We start from the raw sequence: 20,049 nt of genomic DNA, 5'->3' as shown, positions 1-20,049 counted from the left end.
ACAGTTCAAACACATCCTTACACACAAGGGCAGTTCAAACACATCCTTACACACAGTACAGTTCAAACACATCCTTACACACAAGGGCAGTTCAAACACATCCTTACACACAGTACAGTTCAAACACATCCTTACACACAAGGGCAGTTCAAACACATCCTTACACACAGTACAGTTCAAACACATCCCAACACTCGAGTACAGTAAGAGCGGCCTTCCAAATACACACAGAGGCAGGCTAATCAAACGCATCATGGGTCATAATGGCCGAGAATTGATACATGGGTCCTAATGGCCGAGAATTGATACATGGGTCCTAATGGCGGAGATGATGTTCTATGTTTGTTACACCAGTATAGCACTGACATACCAATATAAACATGCCGATAGTGTTACTTATCACACCGATCATCCATCTTTATGTCTTAACCTATGTAGGATTTATGGACGATTTGACCCGGGGATGTGTATCATTCACGGCCCACAGAGAGTGATTTTAATTGGCGCGTTCTGACAGGTTTCAGATTCCGCAACACATTGTGTTGGTTAGTGTTGTATATCAAGGCAGCCAGAAACAAGCCAGCAACCTAATGTAGGGGTTAAATAAGACTTGGTTTAGATATAACCTAGACGTTGTGAAACATTTAGAATGTGACAGAAAAAATTGAAATCTTTTATATTTTGGTGTGATTTATAATACAAAATGTGTATACTTGATAAAAAGAAACTCCCACTCGGCTCCTACAGTCTAGATTACTGATATTAAAAAGCTGCTCATCAGCGCAATCTAATATCTACACATGTTTACAAGTATAACATTATTTATATTAATTCACAAACGTTTCTGCTGGAACACCAACCCTATGTGCAGCAATACAAAGGGGTATTTCTGGATATTCTTCTAACTAGAGAGTAGACTTTATTTTGCTGAAATCGTCTGCTACAATGAAATAAAAACAAATATGTTTCAATTAGTTATTGTAAAATTACCTGTTCAGAGATAACGCGGTTCTATACATATAGAGAGGACATCATCCATAAATCGTGCGTTTTTGATGCTGACGGTTGTATGAATATTGGCGATACCAGATAGGCCATTTCGAATGCGGTAAAAGTCATTGAAGTAATTACCAAGCGTATCGATCAGAAAGACAAAAGATGGTAGTTCATGAGGTTGGGGTACTTCAGCTGAAGGATGTAGCACATTTACCTACTTCGATAAAAGGCTTTGAAGCGGTTTATGTATGGACTTCTCAAGACGGAGGTTAATTTCTCAAAACGGGATCTGTACCATCCCAGCATCAGAGAGCATTAACAAAGTATATCTAATCTTTGATGTGGAATTAAGATATAACGGCTATATGTTTCAAACGTCTAAACGGTGCAACACAATAGGAGTCCAATACAGCGTGACCATTATTACCATAGTAACGTCTGCTGCGCCGGACCCTGTCCTGTGGGCCTAGTAAAACTGAATTTCATGCAGTGAGGTAGAACGGTTTCCTTTTTAACGCATAACATTGCCCAGCCTAAAATACAACAGGGGTATGCAGCCGTTATTAAATTGTTACCACGCTACGTCTGGCAGGCAACTTTTGGCTTTGAGGCAAATTATGAGTAGATTACAAAATGTGTAACTTCTCAATACTGCAGCCACAATAAGTAGCCATGTTACCGTGGGTACACACCAATCACGTGGTGGCAGTCGAGAGCTCCCAAGGTAGAGAAGGAAAGAAATTGGTTATGTGAGAAATGACGGAAGAATTCCATTATATGAGCCAAACGTGTAGAGGTTTTTAGAACCGGAGAAGTGTTATTGTGGAAACCAGAGAAGAATCAGTATAAAAAGGTAGCGGGTTAGAGATACAGCAGCTGAAATAACACCTTCTGGAGTATGCTATGTATGCAGACAATCGCTAAACTCGGGGACTCCCTACAGTAGTGTATCACGCCGGAGCCGCAATCGCTCAATGAAACTTTCTCTTGTCCAATAAAAAGTGGCAGCAGAGCAGGGACATAGTTACGGAGATGTATGTACGTCCCCGAACAAAGGCACTGGTGAGAGAAACAAAGTTTTTGACGGAACTTTTAAGTGTGATCGTTTTCTAATGGGTGTAAGTCCAGTGACCTTTGGTTTTTGGCCCATTAACCCGCTGTACAAAACATAATTAACTAGTTTTGTGGATCATTTCTGAGGTATATGGTGACTCGCCAGGTACTCTAGGACTGAATAGGACTGAATGGGTTTTTTTTTGTGTCCAAATTACCAACAGGTTGTTGGTACTTCAAATAGTATGTACAACGTGGCTCATCTTTGGCCTTTTACCAGGAACTATTAACTAAACAGAACCAGACCATCGTGATCTATTTAAAACTCTCGACCGGTATTTTTGGAGCTTTAAACATTGACGTGGAAAATCCAGGTAGGCTATATTTACCCTAGGAATCAATCCAGCGTGTCGGACACATATATACCTTGGGGCATCTGGGCGTACATATGTACAGTAGTTGTCCATTGATAAACATCACAGCGATCTGGTGGATTTGTAGGACATTGTGAATTATATCGCCGGACACAGCATGATTAGGACGAAATATAACGTATATAAATAGATTTTCGTCATGGACGTGTGTGTTCTGGGAAAATAAAGACGAACTTTATAGGATGTGTATGTTAATTGGCCGTGCGGAATACACAGCGTGATAATTAGTGTAATATATTATGTGGAAAATAAACGACCCCAGCTCTACAGGTACAGCCTTAACACAGCCATATCTGTGTTTTACACAGGTGTAAGCAAATATGGCGTCCAAATTGATCGATATTCCAATACAATCGGTGGTGTACCCGTCTGGAGATAGGGGGCACTAACGTTTTAAACATTCCACGTGAGTGAGGTTGTGTAAATGTCAACACAGGTAAGTGTTTCCGTTATAGATTGTGGGATATAAAGATGGCGTCCTCTGACACTAAATTGTCGGAGACCCGACAGCTATTCTCTCTGAAGGACATCACAGAGTGTTATAAACTGCCCAAGTTCGTCAGGGTAGTTGGAGGGAAGGATCTGAAGGGTGTGTACCGGAGAACGGGGATAAAAAAAGGTGACTTCATCTATCTACACACGCTCGCCGTGGACAACATTAATCTGTCATTTTTTGACACCGATACTGGGTCAAGGCGGGTCGCCAGAGTCCCAGCCAAAACTGCCATCAAATTCAAAATTGTTTCGCCAATGTGTTCACACCCTTCTGGAGATAAACCAAAGATATATCCAACCGTGGGCGATTTATTGGAAGTCTTTCCGATGAAATTCCAGGCCAACAAAGGCTACGATGACCCATACTTGCCTGCTATTTTCCGTAAAGATGAAACATTCAGATTCCATCGAAAAATCCGTAGTCCAATGGACGAACAAATATTTATGGAATGTGAGGACGAGAAAGGAAATATAATCCAACTTCCGAAATCTTGTCACGGAGACTTTTCTGTTCTGGAAGACGACAGAAGTTACACATTACAAGAAATTATATCATTTGGGGTGGTGTCTAGAAAACTTAAACTGTCCAGTGAAAATATGAATCTTGTGGCCGTCGAAGAATCTCGGACAAATGAGAAGGATGATCGCGAGCCCATATATGGTAACATTACAAACAAAGAACTGACTTTGTCCAGAATCACGGGGCTACCCTTAACCCACAAAGGCATCATAACAATGCAAAAACCGGAAGTGTTCTTTGTAGCGTCACCAAAGGATGATTTGGGTGTCCGATGGAAGATTGACCTTAACCTCGACCTTGACGTAGTATCAAGTACGGAATCAGAGCATGAAAAGCCCATGACAAAGGAATACTCCCTCCGTAAATTTGTGACGGAGTTCCAGACAGAATTTCCAATTACAGCCGTAATTACAAATTATAAATCCATCCCAGGTGCGTTCAGAAGACATTTTTCACAAGAGTTGGAAGTGTTGGTGCACCATGTAGAACACGACCCGAAGTTGTTAGGTACAACGGAAAAGGACTTCTATAGTATTTCAAACAACGTGAAAGGACGTTTTCGGAAAGCGCTAAGGCGTTTCAGATCAATCATAGACCTTATTGAACTTAATGAACCAATCAATGTCAAGGTCATGGAGGATATTGCTTCTGATGTTCCCGCGCCATTTTCATTAAGATCCGGCGATGTTTTAGTGTTCAAATCCTTAACAGTTCTTAAATACAAAATCAAATTCAGTAAAAAGACTTACGTTGATATTCCAGTAGTAGGATGCTACAAAATTCTGGAGGATGGGTCAAAGAAGGCATTGTATCTCCCAGACGACCTTGATCTGAAGTTGATCGAACTGCCGCCTCCTGGGAAGGAGAAAGGATTCCGCGCTGACGCCATATTTTCCGGGCGGGTGTCGCTGCCAGTGGACGTCGACTTTCTACCGTTTGATGATACCAGATCGCCGCTACACTGTGACCGCGAAATCAGCCTGGAGTATTTAGTGTCCGACCCATACGTCGTCATATCGACGATACCATCCCGACGACAGCGGCGGACATCCGGACTGGACGCTAAAGTCGAAGTTTGCATGAAAGTGCCAATACGTCATGACGTGACTTTAAAGTTATCAGAGAAATTACAATTTCCGACGAGTTATTTCCGGTTTCCCCCCAAAGAAGCATGGGCTCAGATCGATGTAGAGGAACTCCAAAAAGACGTTTATGATAATTTAGTAAAGTACAGCGACCAAGCATATGAGGACTACCAACCACCGGAAGTCCCTAAAGCAAGCGCCTCCGTTGGATGCCTCGTAGAAAGGTAAATAAAATGTATCTCATTAAGTGATGCAGTTTTTGATAAGTACTTTGTAGTATTAGATAGAAGATGTATCTTTTATGAATGGATATACTCTCTAATATGAAATTCCGTGTTTCCCTTTCCCCTTTTAAACATTTATTCGAAACTACACCATGCTGTTGTCTCGTGGTGCTTGATGGTAGTCTGCCAGGGTTGTAAGTTGCCAATTGTCAGAGTATTTAACGCTATTAACTGACTTCACTCTTGCAAAGTTATCTCCTCGACACGTGTAACATATAAACAATGTTTCCTGTTAGATAATATATCCTAGTAACATGCTCGCCTGTACACTTGTAACCTAGCAACATGCTCGCATGTACACTTGTAACCTAGCAACATGCTCGCCTGTACATTTATAACCTAGCAACATGTTTGCCTGTACACTTGTAACAAAGCAACATGCTCGCCTGTACACTTGTAACCTAGCAACATGCTCGCCTATACATTTGTAACCTAGCATCATGCTCGCCTGTACACTTATAACCTAGCGACAGCCTCCTCTGTACATTATGACCCAGCAACATGCTCGCCTGTACATTTGTAACCTAGCAACATGTTTGTCTGTACACTTGTAACCTAGCAACATGCTCGCCTGTACATTTGTAACCTAGCATCATGCTCGCCTGTACACTTATAACCTAGCGACAGCCTCCTCTGTACATTATGACCTAGCAACGTCCTTTCATGTATTGTTGTATTCTTAGCAAACTCCTCACATGTACAGTTGTAACCTAGCAACATCCTTAATTGTAGACTTGTAACCGACAAGCAACCGCTTTCACCCTCGACGGTCTTAATTATCAACGTCATTTATTGTAACCTAATAAAAACCCAATTATGTATATGACGTAGAAACGCCCCTATTGTGTATGTGACCTAGAAACATTCATGGTGTATGTGACATAGAAACTCCCCCATGGTGTATGTGACTTAGAAACTCCCCCATGGTGTATGTGACCTAGATCAACACCCATGGTTTATGTGACATAGAACATCAATTGTGAATGTGACCTAGAAACAACCATTGTGAATGTGACCTCGAAACATCCTCATGGTTTATGTGACATAAAAACTCTCCCGTGGTACATGTGACTTAGAAACGCCCCCATGGTTTATGTGACCTAGAAACGCCCCCATGGTTTATGTGACATAGAAACTCCCCCATGGTGTATGTGACTAAGAAACGCCCCCATGGTTTATGTGACCTATATCCACAACCATGGTTTATGTGACCTAGATCCACAACCATGGTGTATGTGACCTATAAACATCCATGGTGTATGTGACATAGAAACCTTCCATTGTGAATGTGACCTAGAAACATCCCCATGGTGTATGTGACCTAGAGTAGAAACATCCATGGTGTATGTGACATAAAACATCCCCATTGTGAATGTGACCTACAAACACCTTATGGTGTATGTGACATAGAAACACCCATTGTGAATGTGACCTAGAAACATCGCCATGGTGTATGTGACCTAGAAACAGCCATGGTGTATGTGACATAGAAACATCCATGGTGTATGTGACATAGAAACATCCCCATTGTGAATGTGACATAGGAACACCCATTGTGAATTTGACCTAGAAACATCCCCATTGTGTATGTGACCTAGAAACATCCCGATTGTGAATGTGACCTAGAAACATCCCCATTGTGAATGTGACCTAGAAACATCGCCACGGTGTATGTGACCTAGAAACATCCCCATTGTGAATGTGACCTAGAAACATCCCCATGGTGTATGTGACCTAGAAACATCCCCATTGTGAATGTGACCTAGAAACATCCCCATTGTGAATGTGACACAGAAACACCCATTGTGAATGTGACCTAGAAACATCCCCATGGTGTATTTGACCTGGGAACATCGTCTCCTCGATATTTGTTATGATATGAATATGAATAGCCTGATCAACAAAACCGATCCACTGAAGCTGATGATGTCCCAAGTACTTTCTTGGAACTATTGATCATTTTTCAGAGTTTTACTCGAAGTAAATAATTAACTTTCATTATTCTTGTAAACGCTATCTGAAGATGGTTTTAGTTAAAGAGTGTTAACATACTAAACAAACTATCAATGCTGGTCATATTGGCCAAGATGGCCAAGCTACCCTGGTAAACAATACAGTAGGGGTCGGGCGAGGCTAACAACGTCCCTTGACTGTGAGTCGAAGCTAGTCTCTTGTCATGAAGTACCCAGACAAAGACACTGCTGCATAATGAATCAAAATTAATCTGATTAGGGTTGGCGAGGAGAACAGTTAACGGTTTCACCAGGTCATTGTTATGACCAGTATCATATCCGGTTTGTTCGGTAACGAATGGAGCGTCCGTCTAAGAGTTCGGATATCTCTGGTTCGAGTCCCGGTCAGGTCGTTGGATTTTCCCTCTAATACAAACAATTACACACTACATCCCAGAGGAAATTCCTTGTAGACAATATAATTAACTAGAGTGAATGAGAATGACATTCTAACCATATTGTGTTAGATGTACATATATGTGTTGTAATATAAGTATGCGGAAGTGTACCATAACATTAATTGGCGAGAACAGATTTCCGTAGTTTTATTCTTCACTTTCAGGGTGGAACTGACGTCATTTCCATGTAGATATATGATATCGTATTGAAATGTGTTTTGACTCAATGTCAGACTGACTTAGGCCTACAATGTATTTTGGGGTACGACTGTCATTCACGCATACCTTGACGGATAGCTTAAATCGTATGCATTGTCATATGATCACAAAAGAGGGCGAGCCGAGTCGTAATGTTTATATTTACATTCTGTTTGGCATTTGCCTATATGTCGTTAGTAAACTAAATTGTATTCATGAGACTGTATACTACAATTTACAGTGATTCGGTCAGAGTAGGAATACAGCCCCAGGTGTTGCTGGTCAAAACAATGGCCGCCAGTTACTTTCGACTTGGTTATTTCGAATGCTAGCATTTATAATCCACAACAAAAAAATAATGCAACTTCACAAGTTATGAGAGTAACATTTTATAATTAAAACAAAATGTAGTCAACTCAAAATAAGTATAAGCGCCGTTCATGATCTAGGAATTATCAAATTGTCAAGTCAATGTCGTCACACTCACAGGGGCTCGTTTCTGAATATTTTCAGAAATGTAGGACACGACAACATTAAAAGTCCAGTAAAAAAAAATCTTGTAAAAAGTCGGGAATATCGACATGGTTTCCGGTTGTGTATGTATATTGGATTTTAGTTTTGTGATTATTCACTGATGTCAAAGGCCTACCTTGCAAAATCGAGCCCCTGTGAAGTTGAAAATCGTCTGCTAAGATGTGACCGGTTAGACCACAGGGGCATGTCTAGTTTTATATTACAAAAAATAGTCGGAAATACCTATATATATAATATATATAGGTATTTCCGACTATTTTTTGTAATATAAAACTAGACATGCCCCTGTGGTTAGACTCATTGACTGGGATCTGTTTCGAACGAAATACCCTTGAAATCGTTTTCACCTACTGTCAATACGACTTTCATTTAGAATTTAAGAACTGATATTCTTCTGAAAATAACGTAAATTCAGTCGATAGAAACTTAGTGTTTCCGAGGAATCGAATCTGTCCTGTGCAATACCCGTTCAACGCCGCATCACTTCTAAATGTTAACAGCATTGCGCCGAAAAACGGCTTTGGATTTTAAACAATAAGAAATTCTGCAATTTTGAATAATTTTTCGATATCTTCAAACGTATATGAAATAGAAAATAAAGCCAAATTTGTGCAAAACCATTTTATGTGTTTGCTATTAATAACGACATGAGGGACTATATTAATCCTTCTGGAAATTTCGGCTGTTCCGGTATTTGAACTTGATGACGTCAGTGATAGGGGAAGCGCCAAATTAAGCTACAGTAAATAAAATAAAATTATGAATGTAAATATCAGCATTGAACTGTTACCAAATGGTAGTATACAGTCGATATGATTACAATTTGGGTGACGGATAAATATTTCATGTATTCTATTTATCTGTCACCCAAATTGTATTCATATCGACTGTATACTACCATTTGGTAACAGTTCAATGCTTAAATAAACAAACACATGTTTTGTAGTGTTGAACATGATATTTATAATAAAACACGTATTTTGTATGATGAACATGAAACACGAGTTTTGTAGTGTTGAACATGCTATTTATAATAAAACACGTATTTTGTAATGTTGAACATGAAACACGTGTTTTGTAGTGTTGAACATGATATTTATTATAAAACACGTGTTTTGTAATGATGAACATGAAACACGAGTTTTGTAGTGTTGAACATGATATTTATTATAAAACACGTATTTTGTATGATGAACATGAAACACGTGTTTTGTAGTGTCGAATATGATATTTATAATAAAAAACGTGTCTTGAAGTGTTGAACATGATATTGAGTATAAAACTCGTGTGTTGTAATGTTGAACATGAAACACGAGTTTTGTAGTGTTGAACATGATATTTATTATAAAACACGTATTTTGTATGATGAACATGAAACACGTGTTTTGTAGTGTCGAATATGATATTTATAATAAAAAACGTGTCTTGAAGTGTTGAACATGATATTGAGTATAAAACTCGTGTGTTGTAATGTTGAACATGAAACACGAGTTTTGTAGTGTGGAACATGATATTTATAATATTAAATAAAACACGAGTTTTGTAGTGTTGAACATGATATTTATTATTAAATACGGGTTTTGTAATGTTGAACATAAAACACGTGTTTTGTAGTGTTGAACATGATATTTATTATAAAACGTGTTTTGTAGTGTTGAACATGATATTTATTATAAAACACGAGTTTTGTAGTGTGGAACATAATATTGATAATAAAACACGAGTTTTGTAGTGTTGAACATGATATTTATTATAAAACACGTGTTTTGTAGTGTTGAACATGCTATTTATAATAAAACACATATTTTGTAATGTTGAACATGAAACACGTGTTTTGTAGTGTGGAACATGATATTTATTATAAAACACGTGTTTTGTAATGATGAACATGAAACACGAGTTTTGTAGTGTTGAACATGATATTTATTATAAAACACATATTTTGTAATGTTGAACATGAAACACGTGTTTTGTAGTGTGGAACATGATATTTATTATAAAACACGTGTGTTGTAGTGTTGAACATGCTATTTATAATAAAACACGTATTTTGTAATGTTGAACATGAAACACGTGTTTTGTAGTGTTGAACATGATATTTAGTATAAAACACGTGTTTTGTAGTGTTGAACATGATATTTATTATAAAACACGAGTTTTGTAGTGTGGAACATAATATTGATAATAAAACACGTGTTTTGTAATGTTGAACATGAAACACGAGTTTTGTAGTGTTGAACATGATATTTATTATAAAACACGTGTTTTGAAGTGTTGAACATGATATTTATTATAAAACACGTGTTTTGTAGTGTTGAACATGCTATTTATAATAAAACACATATTTTGTAATGTTGAACATGAAACACGTGTTTTGTAGTGTTGAACATGATATTTAGTATAAAACACGTGTTTTATAGTGTTGAACATGATATTTATTATAAAACACGTGTTTTGTAGTGTTGAACATGATTTTTATAATCAAACACGTGTTTTGTAGTGTTGAACATGCTATTTATTATAAAACACGTGTTTTGTAATGATGCACATGAAACACGTGTTTTGTAGTGTTGAACATGATATTTATTATAAAACACGTGTTTTGTAGTTTTGAACATGCTATTGATAATAAAACACGTGTTTTGTAATGTTGAACATGAAACACGTGTTTTGTAGTGTGGAACATGATATTTATTATAAAACACGTGTTTTGTAATGATGAACATGATACAGTGGCGTAGGAAGTCGTCAAAAAGTGGGGGGGCAAAATTTTTTTTAACCTTAAATTTTACGCACTAAACAAATCGTATGCCATCTCCGCAAAATTAGCCAATAATTATCATTTCAACATCCCATGATAATTTTGATAATTTATGTAGTACAAAATAAGTTATTTACGCAAATCAGGAAATATCATGTATGGCAAAACATGAATCACCAGGTCCGGCCTGGATTTTCGAAAGGGTTGGGGGTCCAGTAATTTAGTAATAATGCGAGTGCCGTAGGCCCGAGCCAATTTTTTTTAACGAGGGGTCTGAGGGGCCGCCCAGTGGGTCCTGGGCAGCGCCCTGATAGGGGGTTCAAGGGGGTCTAAGCCCTCCGCGGAAAATGAAATATAGCACATTTCCAATAATTCGGGATCAGGCGCGGATCCATGAGTTTTCGAAAGGGGGGTCCAGTAATTAAGTGTTCATGCGAGCGCCGTAGGCGCGAGCCGATTTTTTTCCCCTTTTTGCGAGAGGTCTGGGGGCCGCCAAGCGGGTACCAGGGTGGCAAAGTCCCCCTGCGGATCTGCAATCGAAAAGGGGGGGGCAGTAATTTAGTGATAAAGCGAGCGCCGTAGGCGCGAGCCGATTTTTTTTTTGTATTTCCTCGTACCTGTTGGTAAATAGTATCACTCGATCCACGTTAAAACCGCACATTCTTATTCATGTTGTGTTTCTGTCTTGTTCTCATTATGAACTCAATTAACTTCACAAATTATCATCAACTTATTGAATCTATGTGATGAAGTTAAGCAAAATTTCGTATTAAGATATGAATATTGACTTACCAGGCTAGTGCAGACGACCGACACACAGGTCTGAGGATCGATATACTAGTATAAAAGTCGGAATGTTCCGGATGTACAAGATACAGTTTTTATCGTTGCCTTCAAGAAAACATTATCGGTTCGAAAATATACAGATATTTATCGAAATGAATATACAAATTCGTGTTTTTTCCCCTTTTTTAGATTTTCGATGTCAAAAAGTGGGGGGGGGGGGGGGGGGGGGGGGCAAAAAGATATGTTTGCCCCCCCCCCCTGCCCCCCCGCTTCCTACGCCACTGTGATATTTATTATGAGTCACGTGTTTTGTAGTGTTGAACATGATTTTTATAATCAAACACGTGTTTTGTAGTGTTGAACATGCTATTTATTATAAAACACGTGTTTTGTAATGATGCACATGAAACACGTGTTTTGTAGTGTTGAAAATGATATTTATTATAAAGCATGTGTTTTGTAGTGTTAAACACGAGATTGACAGTACTGTAGTACGATAGTATATCAATACCATTGAATGTTCGTCACTGATACTCGGCTGGTTGGGCAGTTTCATACATACGTTACCGTAATGGGGACTATCTGTTGTAGTTGACGTAATGATGTGTTTCTGGGTGATAGTTGGATGACAATGCATCTGCGATATTTGCTATTCGTATTTACTAATGTGATGTAAGATTCTGCAGTCTTTTAATGTTACAAAGCAAATACGTGTATGATTATTTTATTTAATTATGTTAAGGGCGAGCGAGGAGGAAAAGTACAACCTGTGGAGAAAGAAGAACAAATCGCTGTCTACCCTTCCACAAAATTCACGTCAATCAAAGAAGCTAGAGGAAAAGTCGGAGGTTCAATACAAAAGCGAGAGCGACCTAAAGGCAGCTACAGTCAGGGAGTTCGCACAGGATGATATAGTCTATGCTGGTAATGATTCAAAATCCTACTTAATTACAAATAAAAAAAAAAAAAAAAACAGTTCCAACATTAAAAATTCTATATGAAATATACTGTATCCTCGAATACTATCGCGTTACTTGACGTGATAACGAGCTATATTGATTACTATAGTAAAAGCGAAACGAAACCACTTGTACATTCGCCTAAGCCTCTTGTTATGATATGTTTAGAATTTTTGTTGAAATAACATTGATTTCAGGCAGATATTTCATATTGCATGTTTTTCTGTAAACCCGGTTGGTCATCTCGATCACGAACCATTAGTTTAATGGTCGAACCGCCCCACACAAAACGTTATTTTGTATGGCCAAACAATACCTTAAAAAATAATAAAATAGAATTAAAGTCAGTCAATGACCTTGTAGCTCTATACCGAGCACACAACTACTCCGGATGTATCAGGTGAATTGTAAATGTACTGTGTTTTTTTCTGTTTTCCAGATGAGTGTATATACGAGGCTTACAGTGTGCCAAACCCGAAACCAGGTAAGCTAATAATGTCTAGACGCAATCTGGCATCATTACATTAGAATGTAACTACGGTGTGGCATCATTAAAACAGAATGTAACTACGATGTGGCATCATTAAAACAGAATGTAACTACGATGTGACATCGTTACAGTTTATTGTAACTACGATGTGGCATCAATACAGCAGAATGTAACTACGATGTGGCATCATTAAAACAGAATGTAACTACGATGTGACATCGTTACAGTTTACTGTAACTACGATGTGGCATCAATACAGTATACTGTAACTACAATGTTATATACTTATAGTAGAACGTAACTACAATGTTATACACCCTTACAGTAGAACGTAACTACAATGTTATATACCCTTACAGTAGAACGTAACTACAATGTTATATACCCTTACAGTAGAACGTAACTATACAATGTTATATACCCTTACAGTAGAACGTAACTACAATGTTACATACCCTTACAGTAGGACGTAACTACAATGTTATATACCCTTACAGTAGAACGTAACTACAATGTTATATACCCTTACAGTAGAACGTAACTACAATGTTATATACCCTCACAGTAGAACGTAACTATACAATGTTATATACTTATAGTAGAACGTAACTATACAATGTTATATACCCTTACAGTAGAACGTAACTACAATGTTATATACCCTTACAGTAGAACGTAACTACAATGTTATATACCCTTACAGTAGAACGTAACTACAATGTTATATACCCTTACAGTAGAACGTAACTACAATGTTATATACCCTTATAGTAGAACATAACTACAATGTTATATACCCTTACAGTAGAACGTAACTACAATGTTATATACCCTTACAGTAGAACGTAACTACAATGGTATATACCCTTACAGTAGAACGTAACTACAATGTTATATACCCTTACAATAGAACGTAACTATACAGTGTTATATACCCTTACAGTAGAACGTAACTACAATGTTATATACCCTTACAGTAGAACGTAACTACAATGTTATATACCCTTACAGTAGGACGTAACTACAATGTTATATACCCTTACAGTAGAACGTAACTACAATGTTATATACCCTTACAGTAGAACGTAACTACAATGTTATATACCCTTACAGTAGAACGTAACTACAATGTTATATACCCTTACAGTAGAACGTAACTACAATGTTATATACCCTTACAGTAGAACGTGACTACAATGTTATATACACTTACAGTAGAACGTAACTACAATGTTATATACCCTTACAGTAGAACGTAACTACAATGTTATATACCCTTACAGTAGAACGTAACTATACAATGTTATATACCCTTACAGTAGAACGTAACTACAGTGTTATATACCCTTACAGTAGAACGTAACTACAATGTTATATACCCTTACAGTAGAACGTAACTACAGTGTTATATACCCTTACAGTAGAACGTAACTACAATGTTATATACCCTTACAGTAGAACGTGACTACAATGTTATATACACTTACAGTAGAACGTAACTACAATGTTATATACCCTTACAGTAGAACGTAACTACAATGTTATATACCCTTACAGTAGAACGTAACTATACAATGTTATATACCCTTACAGTAGAACGTAACTACAGTGTTATATACCCTTACAGTAGAACGTAACTACAATGTTATATACCCTTACAGTAGAACATAACTACAATGTTATATACCCTTACAGTAGAACGTAGCTACAATGTTATATACCCTTACAGTAGAACGTGACTACAATGTTATATACACTTACAGTAGAACGTAACTACAATGTTATATACACTTACAGTAGAACGTAACTACAATGTTATATACCCTTACAGTAGAACGTAACTACAATGTTATATACCCTTACAGTAGAACGTAACTATACAATGTTATATACCCTTACAGTAGAACGTAACTATACAATGTTATATACCCTTACAGAAGAACGTAACTACAATGTTGTATATCCTTATAGTAGAACGAAACTACAATGTTATATACCCTTACAGTAGAACGTGACTACAATGTTATATACCCTTACAGTAGGACGTAACTACAATGTTATCTACTTATAGTAGAACGTAACTATACAATGTTATATACCCTTACAGTAGAACGTAACTATACAATGTTATATACCCTTACAGTAGAACGTAACTTTAATGGTATATACCCTTACAGTAGAACGTAACTACAATGTTATATACCCTTACAGTAGAACGTAACTACAATGTTATATACCCTTACAGTAGAACGTAACTACAATGTTTTACCATTACAGTGGAACAAAATTACAATTATGTCATGTCCTGATAGTAGAAATATCATTTCAGTTTTTGAAAATATGTTACTCTAAAGATTTTACACTTCTTTTCTTTCGTTACAGAACGGCCTCCTCGACCAAAACGATTCCGAAGAAAAACATCCAAATGTTAATGAGAGCTTGATCGGGTCTCTGTTGTGACCGATCATTACCGACACGGAGTCTAGTCTTGTTAAACATGCATCAAACACATCACTTCATCATTCAGTATCGGCGATGCAGTACTTCACCAGGAGACAGAATATTTTTAAAATATGTTCACATATGCAATAATCAATTTGTGCAATGTAGATACTTACACAAAATATTTATTCATTTTAGTATCATGGTATTTCGTCGTCTGCCGGCCTGTCCGGTGTAAACTTTTATAAGGGATACGGGTACCCTAGAGTTATCACAGTCTTTCTTTCCGCCCACAAATATTGTTCTCGGCCGATAACCGATTTTTAAGAAATTTGGTTAAGATATTTAGTTCACAAAAACACAGACCAATTAAACAATCAAGGTCAGAGGTCAAGGTCATGGTCATTAGATACAATGGTCAGGGACATTCTTTGGTCAGATTAAGCAAGGCGTCAACTGACTAAAGGTCGCGATGCTATTGGTCAAAGATTAAGGTCATTAGGTCAAATACTTTTTTCACTGATGATTTTTTTCTAGAAACTGATGAGGCAAAGCTTGGGTGAATTAAACAAGGAGACAACTGACCTAATGTCAAGGTCATCAGTCATGTATCTTTTCACTAATGAGTGTTTTGCTATGACATTTTGAAGCAGTCTATCAGAATTTAATAAGGAGTCGGCTGGCTAAAGGTCAAGGTTATTTGGTCAAATGTAAAGTCTTTTCTGTATATATTCAATGATGAACATTTTGTTATGACACTATTAAGCAAGGTTGTCACAATTAATCAAGGAGTCAGCTAACTGAAGGTAAAATGTCAAGGTCATTTGGTCAAATGTTAAGGTCACATTTCATTATCTTAATGATGACCAGTTTATCATCACATGATGAAGCAAAGATATATTTTGCAGAAAAAAAATTAAAGTTAGCTGTATATGGTATGCTATTCGAAATGTGAGATTTGTTTTTCTGGGCACATAGAAATTTCAGATATCAAAGGTAACGGGTGTGAAAAAAGAGTAAAAATGATATTTTGAAGTACCTGTTAAATAAATGTATGGTTAAAGACAAATCAAAAACTTAAAACGTTGATCAAAGTGACCTCGTTTTACATCTTGTCTGATTTGGTAAAAAATTAGAAACATGACTAAGAAACTTCCATGAACTGTCCGCTACAGTAACAGTAATCATGCCTCGCATTGGGATTATTATCTATATTTGGCAAGTTGCTGACCCTTTAAGAACCCATGGGTTCTAAATGCCTAGTCCAAAAACGGGTCACTTATAGTGCATTTTTAACTTTAATAAACTACATTTTTACAACCGATCTTTTTTAAACTTGGTATGCTTTATAATCATGATATAAAGCCGTGTTTCCTTAAACCGCATTTGTATTCAACCTCTTTTGCAAAAGTTATTGTCCTTTGTTTATTTCAGTGTTTTGTTTGATTTTTGTCCAGAGATCCTACATTTTTTGACATCTTTCTTTAAAAACTTAGTAGGCTTTATAATCATGGTATTCAGTCTTCCCCGAGAGGCATTGATTCAACTGTTGTTGTCAAAGTTATCACCCTTTGTTTATGTCTACAGTTTTCTACCAATTTTAGTCATAATATCAACTGTATTGTTGACTTCGTAGTGTATGGGGAGAGTATATTATTTCTATGCAATATATTCATACATATATTGTTCTTCCAAGCAGTACTCTTATCATATTTTCATCTAATGTAAAGTGAATCGCTTTAATACTTCTGTACATTTGTTGTCAACATTGATTTAGAGAATAATCTGACTCCCCCTCCCCCAATTATTAGAAGAATGCTATATAATTTGTGATTTTTGAATGCCTAATTTTGTATTCATTTACTAAAGTACTTTTTATTAATGTGGAAAAAAAGGTATCATTAATTATGATTATGTATTGTAATTTAGAATGGGTATTATATAATAAATTCGTTCATACACTGTAAAAAGAAATAATTTGTAAATGTATCTGTACAGAACAGTTCATGCTTCCCTCAAAATTATTGGTTGATAATTACATCCCGGCACATTAATAATTGATTTATATTTACATTTTAATACATTAACATCAGAGTTCTACTCAAATATTGGTGGTCAAAGTTTAAATGCTAATAATGTATAATGTAATCATACTTGTTTTGACACACTCAAATTTTAGGGCATAAACTTAAAATTCAAACAGCCTAGATTAGCTATATGATAAATCATAACATCAAAAATATTCATCATCGAAAACTGTTTCATTAGTGTCATCGTGATTCAGCAATTTTTTTTAAGAAGGCACAGGTTTATATTATCTAAATGTGCCCTAATGCAGTTTGTTAAAGGTTTGATCAGTTAGCATACTTACAAACATATTTATTATTTGTATACAAATTTCTTAACAGAAATCTGTCAATTTCAGTAATACTGGTAAATCAATAGAGAATATCAAAGTGTCTTCAGTATTAATGCCAAATATATTTCACAATAGGGCTAATATTTTGATATTTTTCACGAGTGCACAGCATGAGTGTGAAATGTATTTGCTATAACTGAAGATACTGATAGATATTCTGTTATTACATTTTTATAGTAAAAATATACCGAGTCAGCTTTTAAATTTTCCAATCGTCGTTTGTAAGGAGTGTTTTGATTGGTCAAATCAGAAAAAGCGATATTTTTCACCAGTGCGAAATATCACTTTTGTAAAATGAATAATTTTCGATGTTTCACTGGTAAAAATGACATTGTAATAAATACTTAATTCACTAAAGAATAAATTCATTATTGGAATGTTTACAAACTTTTATTGTGATTTTAAGATATGTTAAAATAATGTAAAAACATTCTCCATAGTATAAGTACTCATGAGATCCAATGTTCGTATATTTTGAATAAAAAAATCACACAGGACTGTTTTCACTTTGTCACTAGATTTGCCATTACCATACCTCATCCCATATGGAACTTGATCACTTAAATAATAATCATATCAACAAGTTGCATTAATTGTATTGGTTTAAGCAAAGAAGAATTATAACAACTTGTTGGCCTAAATGGAATGATATATCATGTTTAGGCTTCACAGGTCAAGAAACCCTGGACCTTATGATCACCTGAGTTCTAATATATTTTGGCCCATCCTGGCCCTACCCATTAGCCCCTGAGGGTCAGCCAGGACTAATACATACCATCAAACTGTCTTCCCATTCAGTGGTCGCAATAGCTCAGTTGGAAAGAGTGTCTGCCTCATCACCTAAGGTGAAGATCTGAAGTGCATAATTCGATGCTCCCTACCTGTCTTGGTTTGTTGTGCTTTTTAGCACACCATCATCAGATGGTGGGCTATTCAAATCGCCCTGCGTCCGTTGTCCGTCCGTAAACAATTCTTGTTATCGCTATTTCTCAGAAAGTACTGAAGGGATCTTTCTCAAATTTCCTATGTATGTTCCCCTTGGTGCCTAGTTATGCATAATGCATTTTAAGACCTATCGGAAAACAGCATGGCCGACAGGCAGCCATCTTGGATTTTGACAATTGAAGTTTGTTATCGCTATTTCTCAGAAAGTGCTGAAGGGATCTTTCTCAAATTTCCTATGTAGGTTCCCCTTGGTGCCTAGTTATGCACATTGCATTTTGAGACCTATCGGAAAACAACATGGCCGACAGGCAGCCATCTTGGATTTTGACAAATGAAGTTTGTTATCGCTATTTCTCAGAAAGTACTGAAGGGATATTTCTCAAATTTCATATTATGTTCCCCTTGGTGCCTAGTTATACATATTGCATTTTGAGACCTATTAGAAAACAACATGGTCGACAGGCAGCCATCTTGAATTTTGACAATTGAAGTTTGTTATCACTATTTCTCAGAAAGTACTAAAGGGATCTTTCTCAAATTTCATATGTAGGTTCCCCTCGGTTCATTGTTTATGCATATTGCATTTTGGAACCAGTCGGAAAACAACATGGCCGACAGGCAGCAATCTTGTATTTTGACAATTGAAGATTGTTATCGCTATTTCTAAGAATGTACTGAAGGGATCTTTCTCAAATTTCATATGTAGGTTCCCCCTATGCCTAGTTATGCATATATAATTTTGGGACCAGTCAGAAAAAAACATGGCCGACAGGCAGCAATCTTGGATTTTGACAATTGAAGTTTGTTATTGCTATTTCTCAGAAAGTACTGAAGGAATCTTTCTCAAATTTCATGTGTAGGTTCCCCTTGGTCCCTTATTATGCATTATACATTTTGGGATCAGTCGGAAATCAGCATGGCCGACAGGCAGCCATCTTGGATGTTGACAATTGAAGTTTGTTATCGCTATTTCTCATAAAGTACTGAAGGAATCTTTCTCAAATTTCATATGTAGGTTCCCCTTGGCCCCTTGTTATGCATTATACATTTTGGGACCAGTCGGAAAACAACATGGCCAACAGACAGTCATTATCGCTAAATCTCAAATCTCATATATAGGTTCCCCTTGTTTGAAAAGTACTGGAGGGATGTTTCTCAATTTGCACAAATTAGTAAGAGGAAGGGAAAAATAGAGCGATCAATCTGACATGGAACCTATCAAGATCATTCAATGGTGG

The 20,049-nt window shown here is 36.7% G+C and overlaps 1 protein-coding gene across 1 annotated transcript; it reads left to right on the top strand.

Annotated features, from left to right (window-relative positions):
• The first annotated feature begins 1,783 nt into the window (after nt 1-1,783).
• On the top strand, nt 1,784-18,368 carry LOC117325235. The gene is made up of 4 exons (XM_033881330.1): nt 1,784-4,807; nt 12,299-12,480; nt 12,955-12,999; nt 15,388-18,368. The coding sequence occupies exons 1-4, from the start codon at nt 2,955-2,957 to the stop codon at nt 15,435-15,437; spliced, it is 2,130 nt and encodes a 709-aa protein (XP_033737221.1). The 5' UTR covers nt 1,784-2,954; the 3' UTR covers nt 15,438-18,368.
• Nucleotides 18,369-20,049: the final 1,681 nt, after the last annotated feature.

Source organism: Pecten maximus, chromosome 4, assembly GCF_902652985.1.
Source record: "Pecten maximus chromosome 4, xPecMax1.1, whole genome shotgun sequence".
Classification (NCBI taxonomy): domain Eukaryota; kingdom Metazoa; phylum Mollusca; class Bivalvia; order Pectinida; family Pectinidae; genus Pecten; species Pecten maximus.
Note: the sequence above shows the minus strand (reverse complement) of the source record. Positions and strands in the feature narration are given on the sequence as shown.

Excerpts from the sequence above, each read along its gene's own strand:
- LOC117325235 (XM_033881330.1), top strand. The coding sequence starts at position 2,955 with ATGGCGTCCTCTGACACTAAATTGTCGGAGACCCGACAGCTATTCTCT. Across the intron at positions 4,808-12,298 it reads GTTGGATGCCTCGTAGAAAG|GGCGAGCGAGGAGGAAAAGT; the intron begins GTAAATAAAATG and ends AATTATGTTAAG. Across the intron at positions 13,000-15,387 it reads TGTGCCAAACCCGAAACCAG|AACGGCCTCCTCGACCAAAA; the intron begins GTAAGCTAATAA and ends CTTTCGTTACAG.